At 35.1% G+C, this 24,361-nt stretch overlaps 1 protein-coding gene across 7 annotated transcripts in view; it reads right to left on the reverse strand.

Moving 5' to 3' along the window:
* TMEM232 (transmembrane protein 232) overlaps window positions 1–24,361 on the reverse strand; it is a 324,485-nt gene that overhangs the window by 193,111 nt on the left and 107,013 nt on the right. For all 7 annotated transcript variants that reach the window (XM_055387542.2, XM_055387541.2, XM_063706702.1 and 4 more), the window contains 3 exons: window positions 17,705–17,804; window positions 15,192–15,358; window positions 8,404–8,537 (listed from right to left, as the gene is read on the reverse strand). In XM_055387542.2, coding sequence (XP_055243517.2) covers window positions 8,404–8,537; window positions 15,192–15,358; window positions 17,705–17,804 — 401 coding nt within the window. The remainder of the gene's footprint in view (window positions 1–8,403; window positions 8,538–15,191; window positions 15,359–17,704; window positions 17,805–24,361) is intronic.

Below are 24,361 nucleotides of genomic sequence, written 5' to 3' on the forward strand. Positions count from 1 at the left end.
GAAAAGTCTTTCATAATTTAGAGGAAAATGCAGAAAGCATACCTATTCCTATCTAATTACAGAAGGAAGGAACAAGGGAGGAAGGAAGGAAGGAAGGAAGGAAGGAAGGAAGGAAGGAAGGAAGGGAGGGAGGGAAAAAGAAAGGAAGGAAGGGAGGAAGGGAGGAAGGAGGGAAGGGAGGGAGGGAATGAGGGAAGAAGGAAAGGAAGGAAGGAAGGAAGGAAGGAAGGAAGGAAGGAAGGAAGGAAGGAAGGAAGGTGGGTGGGTGAAGGGAGGGAGAAAAATTTAAAGTTATGAAGTAAATGGGGCCCAACTAAGGAAAAATATTTCTAATAACAAAAAGTCCAAAATTTAATGCAAGTATTCATGAGAAATATATGGGTTTTCCCACCATAATGTAAAAAATAAAATAAAAATAAATAAAAAACCCCTAAGCACAGAGAGGCAGAAGTTGGGAACACATATGAACTATGAGTAGTCAATACAAGACCTTGAAAAAATGTAGACCAGCAGCCATAGTATTTGTGCAGAGCTTCTCAAAGTGAAGTTTCTTTCTAGGTAAAGCACAGGATTTGCCTCAATAGGCTCCTAACATGGACAAGAAAGGGTGCCAGTTAACTCCTGCCTACAAAATCACAAAGATGTTCCTAAAAAATTCTGGACTGAAAATTAAACAGATAAAAACAAGAGGACTGACAACTTTGAACATCTCATCATAACTGTGTTAGGAAACAACATAGCAACATTTAGAAATTTGAAGGGGGAATTAAACAAAAAATAAACACTGTAATCATAGAAGTCTATTACCAGACAAAATGTACATGATACTTTTTAGAGAAAAAATAAATAGTGATAAATGTTATAGCCAGCCAAGGTTTGTATATAATCTTGGCCTTACCTAAGTAGTCATAAAACATACTTAGAAATTTATTCAAGCTAAGAAAGAAATTAATAGTATTGAACAGTTTAAGAAAGGAAAATCCTAGTGTTAAATGGCTGCAGGTGAGTAGAAGAAAAATAGGTAAGTTTTAATAAACAAAAATAATTTTATAAACATGACCAAATAATTAAATGCAGATATATAAATAATTATTTAAGGAGAAGACAGAACATTTGAAATAATTACTTAACTATAATGTTATCAGAACTCAAGATTATATTAACAGACTAGGAAGGGGAGAATTAGTGTAAATAAATTTGTCTCGGTCGTTACTGCACATGGAGAAGAGGGCAGTTAGTATTTCATTCTTGATTTTTACTACTTAGGGAAACTATTTTAAAGAATAAATTTACCTTGCCATTGCCTGATTTTTGTTACTCAGAAAAGATGGATGACAAAAATGTAGGCTTTAGCCTGTCTGTTAAAAGGCTTTTTCTCCTGCTTACAGGACTTCATTCTTCGAGTTCCAGGGAAGCTGGTGTGGGAGAGTGAAGGGATGGAGCCTCAGACAAGCAATGACTGCCCTCTCATCAGGGAAGGCAGAGATGGGGCACTAACTGTTTCCCTCCACCCAGACCTATCAGGCGTTTCTGGCTATTGATTGGTTGGTGGTAATTAATCCTACCAGCAGAATCTTTCAGTCATCATTTTTGTTTTTATTTTTTTCAATATAACGGCAATTTATGAGACACTGATTGGGGCTGCAGCTTCCGTATCACATAAAACAGTTCTTACTGAATAATTTTAAGCTGGAGAGTGTTATAGTCACAGTTATGCTATAGCCCTGGCAGCACAGTGTATGACAGATTGTTGAGGGGACGAACGCAAAGCAAAGAGACAAGTTAAAAAGCTACAATCGTCAAGAGACAGTAAGAGCCCAAACCAAGGTTATGACATTGGGAACAGAGAGCAGGGGAACAGTTTAGAAGTGTAATTAATGTACATATAACACCGTCAGATCCTGAATTGGATGGAGAAAGTGAGATGGAGAAGATAAGATGTCTGATTTGGTTAGCTGGAGGAAAGGACACGACGACGTGTACTGAGGTAGAAATTCAAGAGGCAGGAGCCTGACTGGGGGAAAAATTAGTTCAAATATGAACTGGCAGGACATGTAGTATCCAGGGAAGATCTACAGTCTAATAGATGTTTTTCATATTACTTATCTCATTTAAATTTTTCAAAAGCTCTTTGAGGTTGCTGTTATCTCGATATAACTGCTAAACAGACCCTGGGGTTCATAGGTGTTAAGCGACATTCAAAATTACACAGGTAGCAAAAGACAAGACTAAAATTCATGTCTTCTGGTTTCAGGTTGCATTGCTTTTTCGCTGTATGATAATGTAGCAGCATATATAGTGGGTATTTACCCTTGATACAGACTAAGTTATAATTGGCTCCAGGGATCAAAGGATCAATAAGAAATCCAAGAAATGAATCAAGAAGCATCAAGGAAATAAAAAAACAACGAAAACCTACATTGACATTTCAGTTCATAAGAAATGAAGGAGTACTGATGCAAACTTTTGTTGGAATTCTCTAGGTTAGACCATCACATGGACATCATAATTAGTAGGATCAAGGATATAAATAATGTGGATATCAGTGATCTAGCTGAAAAGGAAGTGCCTTGCCGCCCATACAGTTAATTCCTTGTTTCATTCATTTCGATGCAAACACAAACAGTATGTCTGGAAAACACTTGCCATGTTCAAGACAGTTTTAAATTGTCAAGCTTTTTTTTTTGGAATACACTTACGGAGCACATTAAATCAGTTATTTTGTGTTGGAAGATATAATTTTATGTCATACTGCTCGAATGAAATGCCATACTGCCTTTCTCAGCAGTCTTCATTGGCTAATAATTCAATTATAAACACAATTCATTATTTTCATGTTAGATTAGAAAGTCTTTTGCGTTGACTTGAGCTATCTCCCCAGAGCAAATGGTGCCGTTTATAAAAGGCCAAACCACAGGGTGGAGCATTGAGAGTATGAAGCATCATATAAAATTTAACTGCGTTAAGTGGAAATCTGCCTTCCAGCAAGCTGCTTATCTCCAGCTATGAGCAGATAAAGGCCAATGCATGGCAGCTGGGAGGGGACTCCTGCAGTCCCTTTTTCTTTACTTCATTGGGTTTTATAATTTATTGTCTTCAGTGTGTTCTTTCCCCAGTTTTTCCCTGTCCCCCAGCGAGGCTGCTCTAATTCTGTGATTGCCTTCCTTGAGCCCTTTTGTGGATCCTGAACCTGCTGTTTTCCAAGCTCAGCTGAAACCATTTGCTTCTATTTGTTTCTTTTTGTACTGTAGGATCTTTATAAAAGGGGTTACAAGAAGTCATGCAGGGAGATACATGATGAATTATCTACTCACCAATAGCATCAGAAATGGGCATATGAGTACATTTCACTTTCATGGGCACAAGCACAAGCAATTTTTGCCACTATAAATAAAATTTCTTCTGATATTTCAGTTGAATGGTCTCTCTTTGCTTTTAAATCTTGGAACATTTGTTCAACATTATGTTACTTTCCTGAAATGTACGGCAAATGAAATTGCTAAAGTTACTCCTGCTAATCGTCACTGGCATTGAATTTTAGGTGTTAAACCAAAGGTGTCTTCCATCAAGTGTCACAATTTTAAGACTATTTAGTCCAGCAAATCCTGATGAAGTCTTAATGCATCATCAGGGCCTGGTGCCTCAATATTTCTTTTTCATTCTGAATACACGCAGTTCATTTTCTTAATTTTTTGCATGTACCCAGTAGTATCTTAGGAGTACATAAGACCAATATTAAAGATTCTCTAGAAATATAAAATCATTTCTGGTTTTATGTTGGTAATTATATTACAGTGTATATTGTTTATCTGGAGTAATGGCCTCTTGAAACCTATACAGGCCTTTATATAAATAAATATTTTGTAAGGAGAAAAGTTGATTTTAAAATATTTGGTATAATGTTATTATTAACAGAATAGTTAGTCAAATTGCTAACCTAAAAACACAAATTATTCTTTTAATGTCAATAGTTTTTGTTTGCTAGAGCCAACTAATCTTTTTTAAAAAAAAGATTAAATCTTTTCCTTAAAATAAAAAAGTAAATATAAAAAATAGAATCAAAACTATTTGGCAGTAGTGTTTTAAGCAATTATTGTTTTCCTTTCTATTATGAGCAGTCATTGTATTTTTCACTTTACTCTTCTGTTCATTGAGCATTGTCTAAACACTGCTATCCTCTTCTTCACTTGATAATTTCCAAAATATCCTCCCAGAAAAAGTCAAGATTCAGTGACAGGCTGTCTCAAAGCAGTTATCTGCTTAACAATGCAACTAGAATGACAGTTGAATGATGCATTGGAGAGAGTGCTATATCGAAACTCTTAAAATCTGGTTCCACTCATCAATAAGCCTAATAAACTTGGCCTCAGTTTCTTTATTTTTAAAATAAGAAGAGTTTTGTATTGTCTCTAATGCCCTACATTTATAAAATACTAAGTATTTAAAAAAAACTGGTTCATTAATGTTCGCAACCTTAAACACAAATCATTAGTAAGTTAAATTAAATAGACGTGGATGCAATACAGCAAAATCTAAAAATCGGTTAAAGAAAGAATTGAATTCCACCATTCGATATTCTTAATCAGCTATATTTACTGTTTCTGCAATCATTTATACTTTTTATCTGGTAATTATTAGAGTACTTTTTAAATAAATTTGACAAAGTCACACAATATTTATTTTTAGATGTTAAAATACAATTTCAGTTATGTTCTAAATCCAGTTAGAGTTTTCCAAGGGCTTACGTAGTTCTAGTTGTTTGTCATTTTGAAAAAGAAATTAAATATTTGAATCTCCTACAACTTACTTTCTTTCTGAAAGAATCACCACAACTTCCAGAATAACCTAATTTGCACCAATGAGAACCTCTAAATTTTGTTTTTAGGAGCTGTGTATTAAAATATACTAAGTAAAATTATATTAAGTGCTATTTATAGTAAATATATCTATTTGCATTTTAGTTTCATATTTATAAATACTATTCTTTATTTTTAAAATGTAAAAAATATTGCAATCTTTGTCAAACTGCAACACTCAGTAGGTGTCTCCCATCACACTGTGAGACAGAACAAATTATTGATGAACTCTAATCTAAAGTATTTTTAGGGAAATTAGGTAAACTTTAAGCCACCCTCCAAAAATCTTTACTTAATCTGGAATCCCACAAACTTCCAAATACAAGTGGGAAAATAACTTTTGTTCATAAAGAATGTTGCAGACTTTTAGAAGGGTCTACAGTTGATTCTGAGGGACTTAGAATTTACATATACAAAGGCCTTTGGTGTAGAATGGGCTGCCAGAGACTGAAAACCAGCAACTAATTAAATAAATATATCTGGCAATTGCATTTTCAACTTGTTATGGCATTACAAGTTATTATTTTTATATTCATTGAAAAATAATTCAAAACTGTGATCCTCTTTAAATATTGGAAAAGAGTGCTCTCTGATCAGTTTCCTCAGAAACACTCCTCAACACAAAAAAGGTCATACATGGCAAGCCTACAACTGACATTATCCTCAATGTGAAAAGTTGAAAGCGTCTCTCTAAAATCAGGAACAAGACAAGAATGCTCACTCTCACCACTTTTATGTAACATAATACTAAAAGGCCTAGCCAGAGCAATTAGGCAAGAAAAAGAAAAAAAAGTCATCTAAACAGGAATGGAAAAAGTAAAACTATCTTTGTTTGCTGACCAAATGATCTTATATATAGGAAACCCTAAAATGTCTATAAAAGCTAACCAAAAGACTGTTAGACATTAAATGAATTCAGTAAAATTGAAATTTTCAAGTGATAAAATCAACATATTAAAATCAATAGCACTGCTATATACTAATGACAGAGTATCTGAAGAAGATATTATGAAAACAATCTCATTTACAATAGCAAAAAATAAAAAAATATAAAGCCTAAGCAATTAAGTGGGAAGATATTCCCTGTTCATGGATAGGAAAAATTAATATTGATAAAATGTCCATACTACCCAAAGTAATTTACAGATTCAGTGCAATTCCTATCAAAATTTTAATGTTATTCTTCACAAAAACAGACAAAAAATTTAAAATTTGTATGAAACCACAAAATTCCCTGAATATCCAAAGCAATCCTGAGCAAAAAGAAAAAAAGCTGGAAACATCGCAATACCAGATTTTAAAGTGTATTACAAAGCTATAGTAATCAAAACAGCATGGCAATTGCATACAGACACATTTGCCAAACGGACAGAATAGAAAGACCAGAAGTAAATCCATGCATTTATGGTCAATTCATTTTTGACAGTTACCAAGAATACACAATAGAGAAAGAATAATCTCTTCAATACATGGTATTGGGAGAACTGAACATCCACAAGCAGAATTAAATTAGCCCGTTCTCTCACACTATATAGAAAAGTTAACTCAAAATGGATTAAAGTCTACTTTAATTATAAAATGAAACATTAACAAAGTAAAGAGACAACCCACATATTTAAAGAAAATATGTGCAAACCATACATTTTTAACCCATATATTTAAAGAAAATAAGTGAAAACCATACATTTGGTAAAGAGTTAATATATAAAATATAGAAGGAACTGAAACAACTTAATAACAAGAAAACAAATAGCCCAATGAAAAAATGGGTAAAGGACCTAAACAGACATTTCTCAAAAGAAGACATACTAATGGCCAACAGACATATGAAAATGTGCTCAACATCACTAATCATAAGGGAAAGGCAAAGTAAAACCACAATGACATATCACCTCACACCTGTTAGAATGGCTATTATCAAAAAGATGAAAGATAACAGATGTTGATGAGGATGTTCAGAAAAGGGAATCCTTTTACATTATTGATGTAATAACAGTATGGAGATTCCTCGAAAATTGAAAATAGAACTACCATATGATCTAACAATCCCACTTCTATGTACATATCCCAAAAATGTGAAATCAGTATGTTGAAGAGATAACTGAACTACGTTCATTGCAGCATTATTCACAATAGCCAAGACGTGTAATCAACCTATGTGTCACACTGACTGATGAGTAAATAAAGTGTGGTATGTATACACAATGGAATACTATCCAGCCTTTAAGAAGAAGGAAGTTCTGTCATTCATAAAAACATGAATGGACATCGAGGCATTATGCTAAATGAAATAAGCTTAGTACAGAAAAATAAATACTGCATAACCTCACTTGTATGTGGAATCTATAAAAGCCGAACTTGTAGAACTAGATAGTAGAATGGTGTAAGGCTTGGGATGGGGAGTAAGGAAGATGGGGAAAAGAGGAGATGCCAGTCAAAGAGTGCAAAGTTTCAGTTAGACAGGAGGAATGAGTTCTAGTGATCTATTGTGCAGCATTGTGACTATGGTAAAAAATATATATATATTTTGAAATTGCTAATAGAGTAAATTTTAATTGTTCTTACCACCAAAAAATGATAAGGATGTGAGGTGATGGATATGTTAATAAGCTTGACTTACTCATTCCACAAGATATACATATATCCTAACATATCATTATACCCCATAAATATATACAATTATTATCTGTCAATTTAAAAAATCTTTCCTCCATTGAACTCATGCTGAAACTATGACTCTTCTTTTTCTCATCTTAAATTAACATATGTACAGGAGGAAACTAATATTTGTCAGTCAAGATTTATTTTTGGCTGGGAGCAGTGGCTCACTCCTGTAATCCCAGAACTTTGGGAGGCTGAGGTAGGCAGATCACTTGAACTCAGAAGCTGGAGACCGGAGACCAGGCTAGGCAACATGGCAAGACCCTGTCTCTACTAAAAAAATCAACAAACAAACCAACAAAACACCTACAAAAATAGCCAGTGTGGTGGTGTACGCCTGTGGTGCCAGCTACTTGGCAGGCTGAGCTGGGGGGATCACTTGAGCCCCAGGGATGGAGGTTGCAGTAAGCAGAGATCACGGCACTGCAACACTGCATTCCAGCCTGGGTGACAGAGTGAGACCAAAAAAAAAATTTTTTTAAGATTTATTTTTGTTATACATTACAAGTAAGGCATAAAGAAATATAGTATCAGTATATTTTCTCTAACAATATATTGTGTTTCACTGCTTTTGTTTAACAACTTGGAATATAAAGGCTGTTTGCAATGCAGGAATAAACTTTTTGTCAATAAAAAACTGCATTTAATAAAAAAAACTATGCAGTGCATGCGTGCACATCTAGCAAAACAGAAAAAGAGAGAAACGATGTATTGATGAAATGAATTAATACTAAACATGTAAATTGCCGTTGCCTTTGGAACTGAGATTATAAATTTGTTTCATCGTCAAATGAGGTGTGATTAACATTTAGGTACAAGGGTTATTTAACATTTAAGCACAAAGATTTCTCCATGAGTTACTTTGGATTTATAGGATCACTCTTACCAGCATTTCTTTTGAAGCTGTGTCTTATGGAAGACGAGATGTTCAAGCACGTTATTCAACTGAGGACTGTTATTCTGAACACAAGACCAAGCAGCAACACAGTGCCAGAGCAGGTGGTTAATTTCATATCCTCCCTGATTAAATTGCAAATGTTTCAGGAATTAAAATATAAAAATATATGAGAAAGAGTACTCTGACTTGAACAAACATGAAAATAAATTTTAAATATACAAATGAAAATGCATATTCTCTTACACTTTATATTTCACCAAGTGGAGCAATTTACATAAGCACATTTTTGAAGTACATACAGTTAACCCGAACCTAATGTATGTATTTTTCACATGGGTCTCTTGTGTTCAATGATATCAGCTCTACAATACAGCAAAAATTCTGGATCACATAAGGGATAGCTATTAGACACAATTGTGGTTCGTAGATTCTATGTGACTTAGTTCTCCCTGACACTTGAGAAAGAAGGAATGGGGAAAGTTTGAACAAAATGCTAACAGCAAATTATGTTTTAAAATGTGGATTTCTACTTTAAGGACCAAAATGTATGCCTAGCAAGACATCGTCAATGTCTGTTAAGTAACTGTTCTTAAAGCCTAAAAATTCAGATAACAAATAAGCTGTTGTTTAGTTTTTCCTTAGAGTGCTTCCCAACAGTTTTATATATTTAATTGGTCTACTAAAGTAATTGGTAGAAAATGATGACATAGCACTCTCTGCATTTTTGCCAACAGTGAAGATTCAAATACACATCCTGTGATAGGTACTCAAATTGTTAACTTAGTTGATATTTTGTGATTTTTATGTTAAAATGAAACACTTAGAATTTAAAGGGCTTCATAATTCTTATTTATTATATAAAACAACATCAGGACTACAATTTCAAGATAATTTTTATGTTGAGTACTTTTCAGATAGAAGGCAAGAAGTTCATACATAAATTTTAAGCTAAGATATTTTATGTTTCTAATAAAGTGTTTAGTTAAGTCCCATAGTTGTGTATTTATCTACTTTATGTCAGGAATTCTGTTAGATTCTGGAGATAAAGACATGAGGAAGACAACATCTGTACAAAGCTACTGATTCTGGGGAACAATAATTCAGAAAAGCAAATGAAAACAATTCAGTGTTGACAGTGTTAGAACACACCACAGAAAAGCACTATTCTAAAATAATGTAAAGCATTAGTCTGAGACATACTGACTTCAGTAAGTCCACATATAATTCAATTTTCTGCTTTATGGTAGGGTCTACCCCAAAACTGGAACCCATATAAATGAAATTCTTTTCTCAAATTGCTCTAGTTGTCTCAGCCTGGATGCCTGACAATCCTCAGATCGCAAACTTATTTTGAATAAATAGGTAAATAAATATGTTTGACAAGTTAATGGGTGCAGCACACCAACATGGCACATGTATACACATGTAACAAACCTGCACGTTGTGCACATGTACCCTAGAACTTAAAGTATAATATTAAAAAAATAAAAATAAAACAAGAATAAAAAAAAAACTTCGGAGTGACTCGAATGGTTAATTTATAATAAATATTATTTTAATCATAGATATTGCAGGACTACATAAACTATTCAATTAGGTCAACCATTCTTGCATTAATGTATTTATGTACCATCATCAGAGAAAATTCAGAAAGCATTTGGTAAAGAAAAAAATCAGGATTTAGACAACGAACAAGATTTGAGTTTTATCTTCAATTTTATATTATGCCAATTTTACACATCGTGGAGAAATAAAAAGCATCCTCTCATGTCTGGGATTGATTTGACATACTATTACAAGCCAGTCTGACACAGCCAGGTTATTTTGATCTCCTATTGGAAATAAACTCACAAGATAGCAATTTTGGACAATATTACTCTGAGACCATAAGAAATCAACAAAGCCACTTGACAATTTGTTTCTAAGCACAGATATAAACAAAGTCACTCTGCCACCCACAAAATACCTAATCACAGAATTGCCCCAACTTTTTGACAGCATCAAACCTCTAGAGAGAACCCTTACTTCCTTAGACTCTTCCCAAGATCATCCAAATAAAGTCCAAATCCTCTAGTAGATTCCTTCTAACACTCTCTTATTAAGACATCCCATAGTTCCTTGTGGTATGTATCTCTCTCTCTCTCTCTCTCTCTCTCTCTCTCTCTCTCTCTCCTCTCTCTCTCTCTCTCTCTCCTCTCTCTCTCTCTCTCTCTCTCTCTCTCTCTCCCTCTCTCGGCAACAAGTAATAAACCCAATATGTCTAATTGCAGATGTGCTCCTAGTGGCCTTTGGCAGTAGAACATTGACATCATCAAGAGGAAAGGAACCTGTCACACCTGCGAATTTTCCAGATAGGTAGGGCTTATTAGTTAGTCTCAGGAATTTTATGTATTTCAAGCATTTTTTTTTTTTTTTTTTGAGACAGAGTCTTGTTCTGTTACCCAGGCTGGAGTGCGATGGCGTGATCTTGGCTCACTGCAACCTCCGCCTCCCGGGTTCAGGCAATTCTCCTGTCTCAGCCTGCCAAGTAGCTGGGATTACAGGTGCCTGCCACCACACCTAGGTAATTTTTATATTTTTAGTACAGACAGGGTTTCACCATTTTGGTCAGTCTGGTCTCGAACTCCTGACCTCAAGTGATGCACCCGCCTCTGCCTCCCAAAGTGCTGGGATTACAGGCATGAGCCACCATGCCCGGCCCATCAACCAATCTTCAGCAAGAAACATTTTTCCAAAAAAAAAATAAATTTATCAAACTTCAATGAATTAATGTAATGATGATGACTATGTGATTTAATACAATCATCACATATATCATCAGTGCAGAAGACCAAGAGTGAGCAATGTTGCTTACTCTTGAGTTCTGTGCCTTTACCCTAAATCAGTCCTGCTCAAGGTGTGGTTGGCAGATAACTGCCATTTGCAAACTGTTAATGAAAGCACAAAAAATGAAAAATACGTATTTAGAAATTTTCATAACAATTTGAAAAATAATTATATATATTCAGTCTATTAAAAATTAAAGCTTGTGTTTTTTGGTCTTTTCTATTTTAGTTTTCAGTAATTTGTTGTCATTATTATTATATTTTACAAAATTATCCATCTGTAATGGTTTGGAAATTTAAAAATAAATTAGGAGAGATCTTTTACCACAGATAGTTTGAAAAGCACTGAGTACTGCCTTAAATGACACCCAGAGAACTTTTTTCCCCTCCCTTTCTTCCTTCTTTCTCTCCTTCCCTCCCTCTCTTTGTTCTCTCCCTCCTTACTTCCCTTCCTTCCTTCTTTGGCTTTTATAACCACTTCCCACAGTTCTTTCATCTCCCTCCCTTGCTGTCCAGTTTTGGGCTATCATTTGTAGCTGGAACAATGCCTACTTTGAGAAGCCCACCTACAAAAGTGTTGTTAATCTACAGTTGGCTGAAAATTCAGATAACAACACCAGTTTAGATTTTATGCAAATTTAAGTACATAAATTATGAGTGTCTGACTAGGCTCTCTTTTATAATAGAAATGAGCTTTGAAGCATGGGCTCTATTTTGGCTGCTCAGGGACAGCTTTCTGGGTTTCATGTAGTTTTCAGTCATTTTTGGGGATGGTTGACATTGCCATGAAAGGATCTCCCAATACAAAGTGTTACCTGGATAATTTGACGTGAATCATAGGATAATGCTCCTAATTTTAAGGAGTTTATGTCTCAGTCTAATAATTCCTAGTAACCATTTACAATTACAGGACAGCACAAAACGTCCCAAACTTAGGTAATGCCTTTGGCTTATCAAAAAGTATTAGAGAATGAGATTGCTAATCATACTAGAATGTAAACTCTGTCTTTGCTAGTTTTCAGAGAACTATTTGTACTTCAGAACAGATGAAACTATTTAATAAAAGCTCTACTGCATTGTAGCAGGGTTTAAATCTACCTTCTCCAAAGAACTATTATTACTACCAAGTGACAACTGTGCTTAGAAAATGTAGCTTTTGTTCTTGTGATAGTTTACTGAGAATGATGATTTCCAATTTCATCCATGTCCCTACAAAGGACATGAACTCATCATTTTTTATGGCTGCATAGTATTCCATGGTGTATATGTGCCACATTTTCTTAATCCAGTCTATCATTGTTGGACATCTGGGTTGGTTCCAAGTCTTTGCTATTGTGAATAATGCCGCAATAAACATACGTGTGCATGTGTCTTTACAGCAGCATGATTTACAGTCCTTTGGGTATATACCCAGTAATGGGATGGCTGGGTCAAATGGTATTTCTAGTTCTAGATCCATGAGGAATTGCCACACTGACTTCCACAATGGTTGAACAATGAGAACACATGGACACAGGAAGGGGAACATCACACTCTGGGGAATGTTGTGGGGTGGGGGGAGGGGGGAGGGATAGCATTGGGAAATATACCTAATGCTAGATGACGAGTTAGTGGGTGCAGCACACCAGCATGGCACATGTATACATATGTAACTAACCTGCACATTGTGCACATGTACCCTAAAACTTAAAGTATAATAAATAAATAAATAAATAAATAAAAAGAAAATTTAGCTTTGCTAGTGAGCAAAGGACAGAGTGGAAAACTCAATCCAGCGTTCTGGCTCTGCTATCCAAAGAGCTAATTAAGTGTACCATTTGTCAAAGTCAATGGAAACCCTGTGTCTGGATCACTTAAAAAGACATTAAAAAGAGAAATGGGGTCCAACAGCAGAGGAAAGGAAATTTCCTATTCTTAAGTGTAACCCATGCTCATATGGCATGTATCCTAATGTATCGTAATATCCTATAAAACTTTCAATGCAATTTTGGTAGCACTTTGACAACAAATTAAGTAATTATGCCTTTATTCCAATGCATATAAGAACACTAAAAATCAAATACTTTACAGTGGCCAAAGCATAGTGCTATGGACCTTTTAGCTTTATCAAATGATAAGGGCTACAGGAATAAATTCACAAATCCTCTGCTATAATATACTAAAACAATCATAAGGAAAGGAGACGAGATTGATGCAAATGTATCTATTTCCATTTCTATCACTTTTATGTCTTTTTTCCTCTTTCTTTTCCCAGGTGAGAGAGATGGGTATTGAATGAGTAAATAGTCAACTGACCTGGAAAAGCTAGCTGTACTGGAGAAACTGGGCTGAAACTGGGGAACTTTAAGATATGCAGTCCAGCACTGACTGAGTGCTGATTAGCCAAATCAGTAATTTTAGCAGCACTGTGGCTATGCTATCCTATATTTATAGTCTTTATATTACGAGATAAGAGGAGGAGAAAAAGAAGGGCAATAAACCTGTTATAATCCCCTTACAGGATCACATATATAGAGCTGAAATAGAATTTAGAAGAGATTGAATCTAAGCTTTGTTCTACAAAGTGGAAAAAGGCACAGAGAGATTTAGTGACTTGTCCCACTCTAAGCTGATATGTCCCTTTCATGTACTGACATTTTTGCCCCTTCTAATTCAGGCTGAGCTGTACAGCAGTAAGCTTCCATTTGCTTGCTGTGTGTGTGTGCACCAAGAGTGACAAAATGGATTCATTCTTAAAGAGAATCAAAATCAACATTGACAGTTGCCTACCTCACAACCAGACCATTCACATTGCCAAGATTTCATGGAATCCTATTTGTTTAAAGGAAGAACATTCCAATCACAACAGTAAGCCAACATACTTACATCCTTAGATGAAAATACTATAGGTCACTGTTTAGGGTAAAGTGAGGTCCTAAATATACATTTTCAGTAATTATTATTCATGTTTGCATGGCATTTAATAATTTTATAAAGCACATGCTGGTTTTTTTTTTCTGCAATCTTTATAACAACCCTGTAAAAGAGTTAGGGCAGACTGATGATGGTGATGATGATGATGATGACTATGACAATAATGACAACTTTTTAAAGATATGCATATGGAAGTTTGGCGAGATTGGTGGGCCTCTCGTAGATCACAGAACCAGTTCATAAGGATGTCTGTTCTCTTCATGATCAGTGCTCTTTCTGTTGCTCGATATCTTTCATTATCTATTTACTGCTAAAACATTTTTTTATACTTAAAAACAGATCCCTTTCTCACATGAGGCAATTTGTGCTCATTAGTAATTATAACCAGAAGGCTCAATTTACTCGGTAAATGTCACTTGTTATATAAATGGTGAACTAGTAATTTGCCAAAGAGAAAACACTTAGGCCCAGAAAGGTTACAAATAGATGTGTTGGAATGTTTTTTCTTATATATTTAATTTATAGCCAATTTTAGAAAGGGCTTACAGGAAGCATGGGAAAATTATAAGGTAACACATAACATTATCTAAAAACAGACTTTTCCTCAAATTTCCTTAGGTGTTTCAACTCACATAATGTTAAATGTATTTTTCCTTTTTTAGAAGTTGTAAGAAAAACAAATTTTCTATTTATAAACTGTAAAATAATAAATAAGTTTAACAAAAAATAAAAGAAGTTTTTGAAATGCTTACTGGTCTTTTTTGGAAAATATGTGAGGAAAGAAGAAGGTATTATGGCATTACCCCATTTAAAGTAGTAGAGTTATATATTGATACCTCCTACTCATCCTATTAACTACTCTCCAGGAACTGTGCATATGGTTGCATGAAATTCGTGTCTTTGCTGTTCACCCCTCCTCCACAGCTAAACTCATCATTCTTCAATGTCTACTGTATTGATAAGCACCATTACTTAATCATAGTAATGATATCTGAGGCATCAGGCAACAGGATATACCCACCATACCAGATTACTCACCATATCAGAATCTGTGTTCTCATATCTTTTCTTATCTTCCACAGGGCTAAAAATGGATTCAGAACGGAGTTCTCTTTTACCTATAATTTCCGAGGCTTTCAGGATGAATTGCACATTTGAAAAGATGTTTGGATACTTGTGATATGATGCTCCAGAGAAAGAAAGTGCTATTGTAAGAAAAATCATCTGTGAGATAATTTATTAATATTTTGCACTGCGTTTCATTTGTCTTTTAGCTATTAAACTATAATTAAATTCAGTACTTAGATGCAGAAACTGCTAGTTTCCTATTTAAGATTTATAATGTTATGTATGCCCCCTGGTGGTATAATAGAATACTAGATGGTAAATAATTTATACGTAAGAGTTTATATAATTCAGAACAGCAATTTCATAATCATTGAATGCCCAATTAAACATAGTTACTGTTCAACAGTGCTTGGAAACTTCCAGATGAAAATAAATCAAGCTATAATAGATGCTGTATTCATAATGGATACTTTGACATTGTAATTCTACAAAGAAATCAATGTCATTGATTCTAGATAAACATTCTCCAGTTTTATTCCTTCTCAAGATGTTATTATTTACAACAATATGTTGTAAATAATAAAAACAAGATGTTATTATTCACAACAATAAGATAATTTAACATAACACCACATTTTATTTAACAGAATCATATCAGTGCTGCTCTTTGTATAAACTTTTAGACAAACTTTGGGTTTTAGTCCATCCACATAATGGAAAAATTAATAATGACCATTCTACTGGACAGCTATGTGGAGAGGTAGCAGCTGCTGATAGCTTCAGGTAGAAAACAGCCTATTGTTAAAGGTAGAGCTGTAACCTAAGGCTCTATTATATTTGGTAAGAGGGCACAATTTGGGGATTTTATTCTTGTATATGAAAGAAAGATTTTTTTTTGAGGAGGGTATATCCTCAATAACAATCTAATATGAGAACTTGAGCTTTTTACTCAAATAATTTTTCAAAGTTGATCTGCCATAATCATCTGAATATTTGGTAAGTCACTATGCTGAACACTGTGAGGAGTTAAGAAGTGGTTCTATAATTTAATGAAGATATAAAAACAAGTGAAATGTTAGACAAGAATTCCTATTCTATCAGTCTACAGCCACATCTGATTAGGACTTATACTAATGGTACTAATTGATTAGTCTCCATAACACTTCTGCTATTACCTTCTGTTCCCACCTCCATGACTTTTTTCATCAAATATAATTCCCTTTCTTTATCTTGAGCCTCTCCTTCCCTTATCCTACAACATATTAATATTTTGACTTTGTTTTATCCATCTAAATAAACTATTGACATATTTACATATCAGCATAAATATTTATAGCTAAGCTTTTTTTGAAATAGTTCACAATTTTTGCCTTATGCTTAAATTTTCCCTCGCTGTTTGTTTACCTCCAATCTGAATTCTGCTTCCACCTCTCCACTGGGTATGCTCCCAAGATCAGCAGTGATTTTCTGATTGTAGAAACTCATCATTTTTCAGACCTTCTACTATTTAATACTTCTATGAAAATGTTGATCTTGAATTTCTCTCCTTAAACATAATCACTTCCTCTTACCTCCCTTATTTCCCTTTTCCTGGGCCCTGTTACACCAATAATCCATTAAATGTATGTTCCCCAAGATTTCATTCCTGGAATTAGTTTCTCCCTGCCCCTCGCCCTCGGCCACATTAACATGGATGACTGTCAATTCTATATCCCAGGCAGGCTTCACTTATTTCCCTAGTTCCAAACCTACGTTTTCAACTGCTTGCTGGGTATATATACCTGAGTGACCTTCAAATTCAATATGTCCAATATTTCTCCAAATTTTTCCTAGTTCAGAACATCATTATCTCAATTCTATTACTCAATATGCAAAACTTCAGCTCCTGCTTGAATTTCTCACTCTTCTTTACATATAGCTTAGATTCAGCGGATCACCAAGTCCAGAACCTTACTAAAATATGAATTTAACTTTCCTGAAACTCAGGGAGGTAGATACTATTACAAATAAGAAAACTGAGTCACAAAAAAGCTCATAAACTTAAGTGGCAAAGTGAAAAAGCAGAATACAGAATGAGGATTACCAGCATCTGGAACAGGGAGTAGGTTGTGGGAACGGATGGGGAAGGGGGAGATATCAGGGTGCAAAGCTTCAGTTAGACAGAAGGAATAAGGTCTAGTGATCTATTTCACAACATGATAGCTATAGTTAATAACAATGTATTGCATTTTTCAAAATTGCCGGAAAAAAAAGTAGAGTAAGATTTTAAATGTTCTCACCACAAAGAAATAACAAAAGTATGGGGGTTGGAGGGGCAGTGAGCTGAACAAATGCAATCTGGCCCTGAAGCTGTGCTCTTCAACACTGCACCTATTATCTTTTATGAAAAATAAAATGCAGCTTACATTCTTTATAGTGACAGTCTGAGCTTCTCAAAATATAACATAAAACATTTATAAGTGTAAAAATAAAAGATATTCTACCGTATAAATATGGTTGAAGCCTAAGTAAATGTTGTTTAAAACTTTCTAGATGACCATGCAGGAAAAATATAAAAAGTCGTAAGAAGACCAAATAGCCAATCTGTCAAAAGAAAAAAGAAAAATACATTTTTGTGTTGCATCAATAAATGTTTTAAAACCATAAGAAAAATCAACCATTATATTATTACATTTTCTTTTGAGAAAACAATTTTAAACTCACTCAATATTATGTGGTTTTTAAATAACATTAAAACATTTATATCAAGATTGAAATGCTAGTTCAGCCAAAAAACTTTTATAAATCATCTCTACACTACATATAATGACCAACACTAAATGCTATTTTGTTCTATGCCCTTTAGAACAGTGTTTTTCAAATTACAAGTCATGCCCCTTAAGTGAGTCATGAAATCAATTGAGAGGAGATTTTTAAATAAAATAAAAGAGAAGAAAAATATATTTTACTGTACGATTCCTTGTTGCAGTATATAAATGAGTGTATATTATGTTATCCGAATTGCAATGCAAAAGGTATTTATTTCTATGCGTCTCTGTCAAAACAGTTTGAGAACCATTGCATTAGATAGTGTTGAGAACTATCCTACTTCTGCATAGCACGCTGTGCTAAGCTCCCTATTCCCTCATGAAAAAAGACCTCTCACAGAGTCATTATTAAATAAGCAATGCAAAATCTTACTTCTGTAAGATTAGTAAAAATATAGTTTGTTTTACACAGACTACATAAAATGGAATGTCTGAAAAAATATATAATCTGCAACATTTTACAGAAAATTATAAAAAACACATTAACTATAGAAATGGAATACAAGTTGCTAAATTGTGGAGAAGACCCAAATAACAGCAATAGCTGTCAGTATCCAGTGTGTGTGCGTGTGTGTGTGTGTATCTCAAAGTCCTCTTAACAGCAATGCAGGGTATCATGTAATGATATACATGTAAAAATAAAATAAAATTAAAAAGATAAATCTAATGAAATCTCAGTGCATCATCCAAGACTATAAAGTAAATAAGTAACATTACTGGAATTTGAACCCAGGAATGTATGTATTGCTCCAAAAGCCATGAGCTTTCTACTATGGCAGTGATTTCCAAATATTTTTTATTACAAACCTCTATCATTACTAACAAATTTTGAGAATGCATCATTAATATTTATAAATGTATTCATAAAGTATAAACATACACCATTTGTAAACTTATGAAGTATGTAAAAATAACATGTTTATAAGGCAACAACTTTGTTGTAGTACTGTGTTTCTCTAACAGACCGAAGTTAAATGTGAAAAAAATATATAAAAGAATACTGAAATACTCTAGGTGACAGAATTAAAGGAAACTACTCTCATAGATATAGACAATGAGTGAATAACTAATCAGAAGGAGGATAATTTAATATTTTTCAAGGACTAGAGATAAATACTGAAAAAATATAATATTCAAAAATGTAATAGGGGACAAAACAGAAAATACATGACAAGCATGTCAGCATGAATAACATCTGTATTTATATCTCAATTTGGTCATGGATTTCACCTGACCCAGAGACTATCTTTAGTTATAGCTATACTTGGAAAACGATTTTAAAAGCTTTCATCTTAATATTCTTGAAGGCCAAATTTTTATTGACAAATCTACCTTTCCATATTGTATACTGGACTTTCTATGTATTGTTCTTCATGTATTATTTGTGTACATATTATCTTTGTTGTTTGACAACTCAAGCTTTGCCTCCTACATTTAATTTCTGCTTGTCAGTTTCTCTTTCTCAGCTCTCCCACATTTCCTTCATTCGACCTTTACCTCCTTCTTCTCTCTTTCTATTTCCATCTCTTCTTCTCTTTTTTTCTGATCTTTTATCTGGCTGTAAAATTGAAGGCTGGATAATATTTATCACGTGTTGTATTTTAATAGTTATATGTTTTTGGTTCTTGCATAGAATCTTGACGATCACTGCATAAGTTTCTATCTAATACATATAAAACTGTTGCTGCTTATATGTTATTCTCTATACTTCAGTAAGCAGAATTCAATCATTAAGAATATTGTACACTTAGAGCTAGATAGAAAGGAAAGAATGTAAACAAAATATAAAAGAAAATATATTCGGGGATCATATGTTTCTGGATCTATTCAACCCTGAGTTACTTCTCCAAAGGAGAAACAAAACTGCATATAGAGCGGGTGATGCATCTTTGATAATACCCTTTAATAAAGCATTCTGTCAAAAAGAAAAGAACAAAAGGGAGGTTTCCAATAGTCTTTCAGATATGTAATGAAAACCCTACAAAGGCAAGGAGGACAATTAAAATGGTTTCTTGCCTGGATTCAAAGTACTTATAGATATAGAGCATGCTTATTTCCAACAGATAGTTATATTAGCTAGAATAATAAAGAGCAAGCTTTAAAAATAGTACATCTTGGGATTCCAGTTGAAGATGGCTGACTAGAGACACTGCATACTCATTCTCTCCAGAAAGAAGAACCAAAATTATGAAGCAATAATCATGCCTCAGATGGAACAACTAGGAGAGAACACTGGAGTCCAACAGAGAAGTTATGGGAAATACCTGAGACACAGAACGTGATATGGTTTGGCTCTGTGTTCCCACCCAAATCTCATCTCGAACTATAATCTCACATGTCGGGGGGAGGGGCCCAGTGAGAGGTGACTGGATCACGGAGGTGGACTTCTCCCTTGCACTTCTTGTGATAGTGAGTTCTGGTTGTATGTTGTGTGCGGCACTTCCCCTTTCACTCTCTCTCTCCTTCTCTAACATGTGAAGATATGCTTGCTTCTCCTTCACTTTCCACCATGATTATAAGCTCCCTGAGGCCTCCCAGTCATGCTTCCTGTTAAGCCTGTGGAACTGTCAGAATATTAAACCCCTTTTCTTCATAAATTACCCAGTCTCAGGTACTTCTTTATAGCAGTGTGAGAATGAACTAATACAGAAGGGAAGCAAAATCGGCTGGGAACACATAGGGGGGCTTGCTATTGGGGGAAAGTGTGTAAGAACTTCAGTGGTCTATGTCCCTACCATGGACTGCGGCAATCTGAACCATGGCAGAGCTCGTCTACCCACATATTTCCTGACACTAACATGGACAGTGAGCTAGAGACCCCTGAAGGACATTGCACCAGACACAGAACTTATGCTGGTTCACTCACACCCCTGAGACCTAAGCAACTACAGCAGTGTACCATGTGAGAGTACAGCCATCATGGGGCTGCATCCTCCCTTTAGAAACATAGCCTTCATATCTCCATATCCCAGGAGCCCCCACTGACATTCCCCAGTGTCTACCCAGCAGCTTATAGTGGCACAGCATTGCAGGACACAAAGGTGCTACGGCGGCCCAGTACTGTGGCCCCCAGGTAGTATTACTTTCCAGAAAAGAGATGGTGCAGCGCATTAACATGGCAGTCCCTGGGACAAAGGAAACCAAGGTACACACTTTCCAGAGCCTGAGAGCTTCCTGTCTGAGGCTATGAGAAGAAACACTGCCTCAGCAGTAGCACAAATTCTGTGTTCAGGCTTGCAAGCAGAGAGAGAGATCCCATTCACACCCCCGACCCAACACTGCAGCAGCAGTTGCTGCCATTAGGGAACCCAGAGAGCCAGCAATCTGGGGCTGAGGGCAGTGACCCCACTTCCACTGGTGGAGTGGCCTCTGTGTTCAGGCTCATGCATAGGGATTTTCTCTCCCCCTCTGCATACCTCTGCAGGCCCAGCCACTGCTGCTGCCACTGGAGGCTAGGGCAGGTGAACCAGATGGCTCCTTGTCTGGGCCTGGATAGTGACCACACTCCCACTGGTAGAATGACTACCATGATCAAGCTCATGTGCAAAGGGCAGGACTCCTTACCTTTATGTGTACCACTACAGTGCTGCTACAACTGAGAACAGGCAAGCTTGAGAGCTGCATGACTGGGGCTGTAGGTGAAGACTGCATTGTAGCCATCTCCAACATCAGCATGCACTGCTCAGGACCCAGAAGGTTGTCCCACAACTGCTACTGCCACTACCGACACCATGCCACTTACCCAGGGAACCAAGAACTCACTTACCTGCCTGGTCCACCACTGTCACTATCAGGATCTAAGCAAACTACCTAGAGGCACAAGAATTGGCCTGCCTGGTCCTGCTAATACCAGAGCAATTATCTTGTACGCTGGGGTACAAGAACAGGCATACTCATCCCACTGTTGCCACCACTGGGGACCAAAGACTAACCCATCTGGAATCCCTGTCCTCAAGCAAAACTTCACCGTAGCCTCCACTCTTAACCACACTCTAAACCACTGGGAAATCATAGATACCACTGATGCTGTTTACAGCCAAAGAAATCATATAGGGACTGCACTATTGCATGTACTCAGAATCAAATACAAAGGGCCCTACTAACCAACACTATGATACATTTTCAGGAAAAAATCCTCCACTGTGAAAGCAAATTCAAAAAATTGGAATAAGTGAATATTACATGAGATACACAGTTTACACAGTTATCAATGTAAGGAAACATGAAAAAAACAGGGAAAGATGATACTTCCAAAGGAACACAATAATTCCCCAGCAATATATCCCAATAGAAAAGAAATGTGTGACATCACAGGGAAAAAAATCAAATTATGACACTAAAGAAACACAGTTAGATACAAGAGAATTTCAAAAAATAATACAAAAAGTCAGAAAAAAACAATTTAAGATATGAATGAGAAATTTATCAGAGATACGTATCATACAAAAGAACCAAACAAAATCTGGAATTGAAGAACTTCTTTAATTAAATAAAAAGTACAATCAAGTGTTTAAACAATAAAACAACAACACAAAAGAATTTCAGAACCTGAAGACATGTCTTTTGATATAACTTGGAGAAAAATAAAGAAAAAATAATGAAAAAGAAAAAACAAAGTCTCTGTGATATGTGTGACATGATAAAGTGACCAAATATGTGAATTATTGGTATCCCTAAAGGAGAAAAGTGAATGAAAGGGTTCAAAAACTTATTTAACAAAATTTAACTTGAAATCTTCACAAGTCTATCAAGAGATTTAGACATCCAGATCGAGAAGACCCCACAAACCCAAAATACTTTTCCATGGTACATTACAGTCAAACTGTCTAAAGTTAAAGATAAAGAAAAAATTCTAAAAGAAACAGAAAGAAAAATCATCTAGTCAGCCTTGAGCAGACTAAAAGTGGATTTCTCAGCAGAAACCTACAGGCCAAGAGAGAATGGAATGATATATTCAAATTGCTGCAAGAAAAAAAACTTGACACTTGAAAAACCCAAAGATACTATATCCAGCAAAATTATCCTTCATACATGAAGAAGAAATAAAGTCTTTTACAGACAAGCAAATGGTAAGAACATTCATTATCAATAGACTAGGCTTACAAAAAATGTTCAAGGGAGTTCTAAACCTGGAAGAGGAAAGATGATAGTTATTATCATGAAAACATATGAAAGTATAAAACTCACGGGTAAAGCAAAGACACAAAAGAGGAAAAGAAAAGACTCAAATGGTACCACAACAGAAAATTAGCAAACCACAGGGACAAACAACAAGAGGAAAAGAAGACAAGAATACACAAAACAACCATGATATGGTTTGGCTCTGTGTTCCTACCCAAATCTCATCTCAAATTGTAATCTCTACATGTCAAGAAAGGGCCACGTGTTGAGGGAGGGGGGTGACTGAATCATGGGGGTGGTTTCCCCAAGGTTTTCTGGTGATAATGAGTGAGTTCTCATGACATCTGATGGTATTATAAGTCTTTGGAAGTTCACCCTTTGCTCTCTCTTTCCTGCTGCCTTGTAAAGAAGGCCCTTGCTTCTTCTTCACCTTTTGCCATGATTGTTAAGTTTCCTGAGGCCTCCCAGCCATGCAGAACTGTCAGTCAATTAAACCTCTTTTCTTTATAAATTGCCCAGTCTCAGGTGTTTCTTTATAGCAGTGTGAAAATGGACTAATACAAACCAGAAAACAATTAACAATATGACAGGAACAAAACTTCACATATCAATAATAACCTAAATGTAAACAGAATAAATTCTTCACTTAAAAGATATAGACTGGCTTAATACATTTTTTACAAACATAATCTAATTGTATGCTGCCTATAAGAAATGCACCTTACCTGTAAAAATACAGACTGAGAGTAAAGAGATGGAAAAACATACTCCACACAAATTGAAATCAAAAGCAAGTAGGAGTAGCTATGCTTCTATTGGATAAAACAGACTTTAAGTCAAAAAAGGTTTTTAAAAAAAGGCAAGAACATTAAATAATGACAAAGGAATCAATCCAGGAAGAGGATACTATAATTCTAAATACATATGCACCCAACAGGGAGCACCCAGATTCACAAAACAAATACTACTAGATCTAAAGAGAAATATAGACTCCAATACATTAATAGTGCAGAACTTCAACACTCGTCCCTTAGCATAAGACATATTATTTAGATAGAATATCAACAAAGAGACATTGTATTTAACTTGGACTTTAGAACAAATGGACATTAAAGATATTCACAGAATATTTTTCCCAACACAAAAATAGGATGCACATTCTTCTCATTAGCACATGGAATATTCTCCAGGTTAGATCATATGCTAGGCAAA

The sequence above is a fragment of the Gorilla gorilla genome, chromosome 4 (assembly GCF_029281585.2).
Source record: "Gorilla gorilla gorilla isolate KB3781 chromosome 4, NHGRI_mGorGor1-v2.1_pri, whole genome shotgun sequence".
Taxonomy (NCBI): domain Eukaryota; kingdom Metazoa; phylum Chordata; class Mammalia; order Primates; family Hominidae; genus Gorilla; species Gorilla gorilla.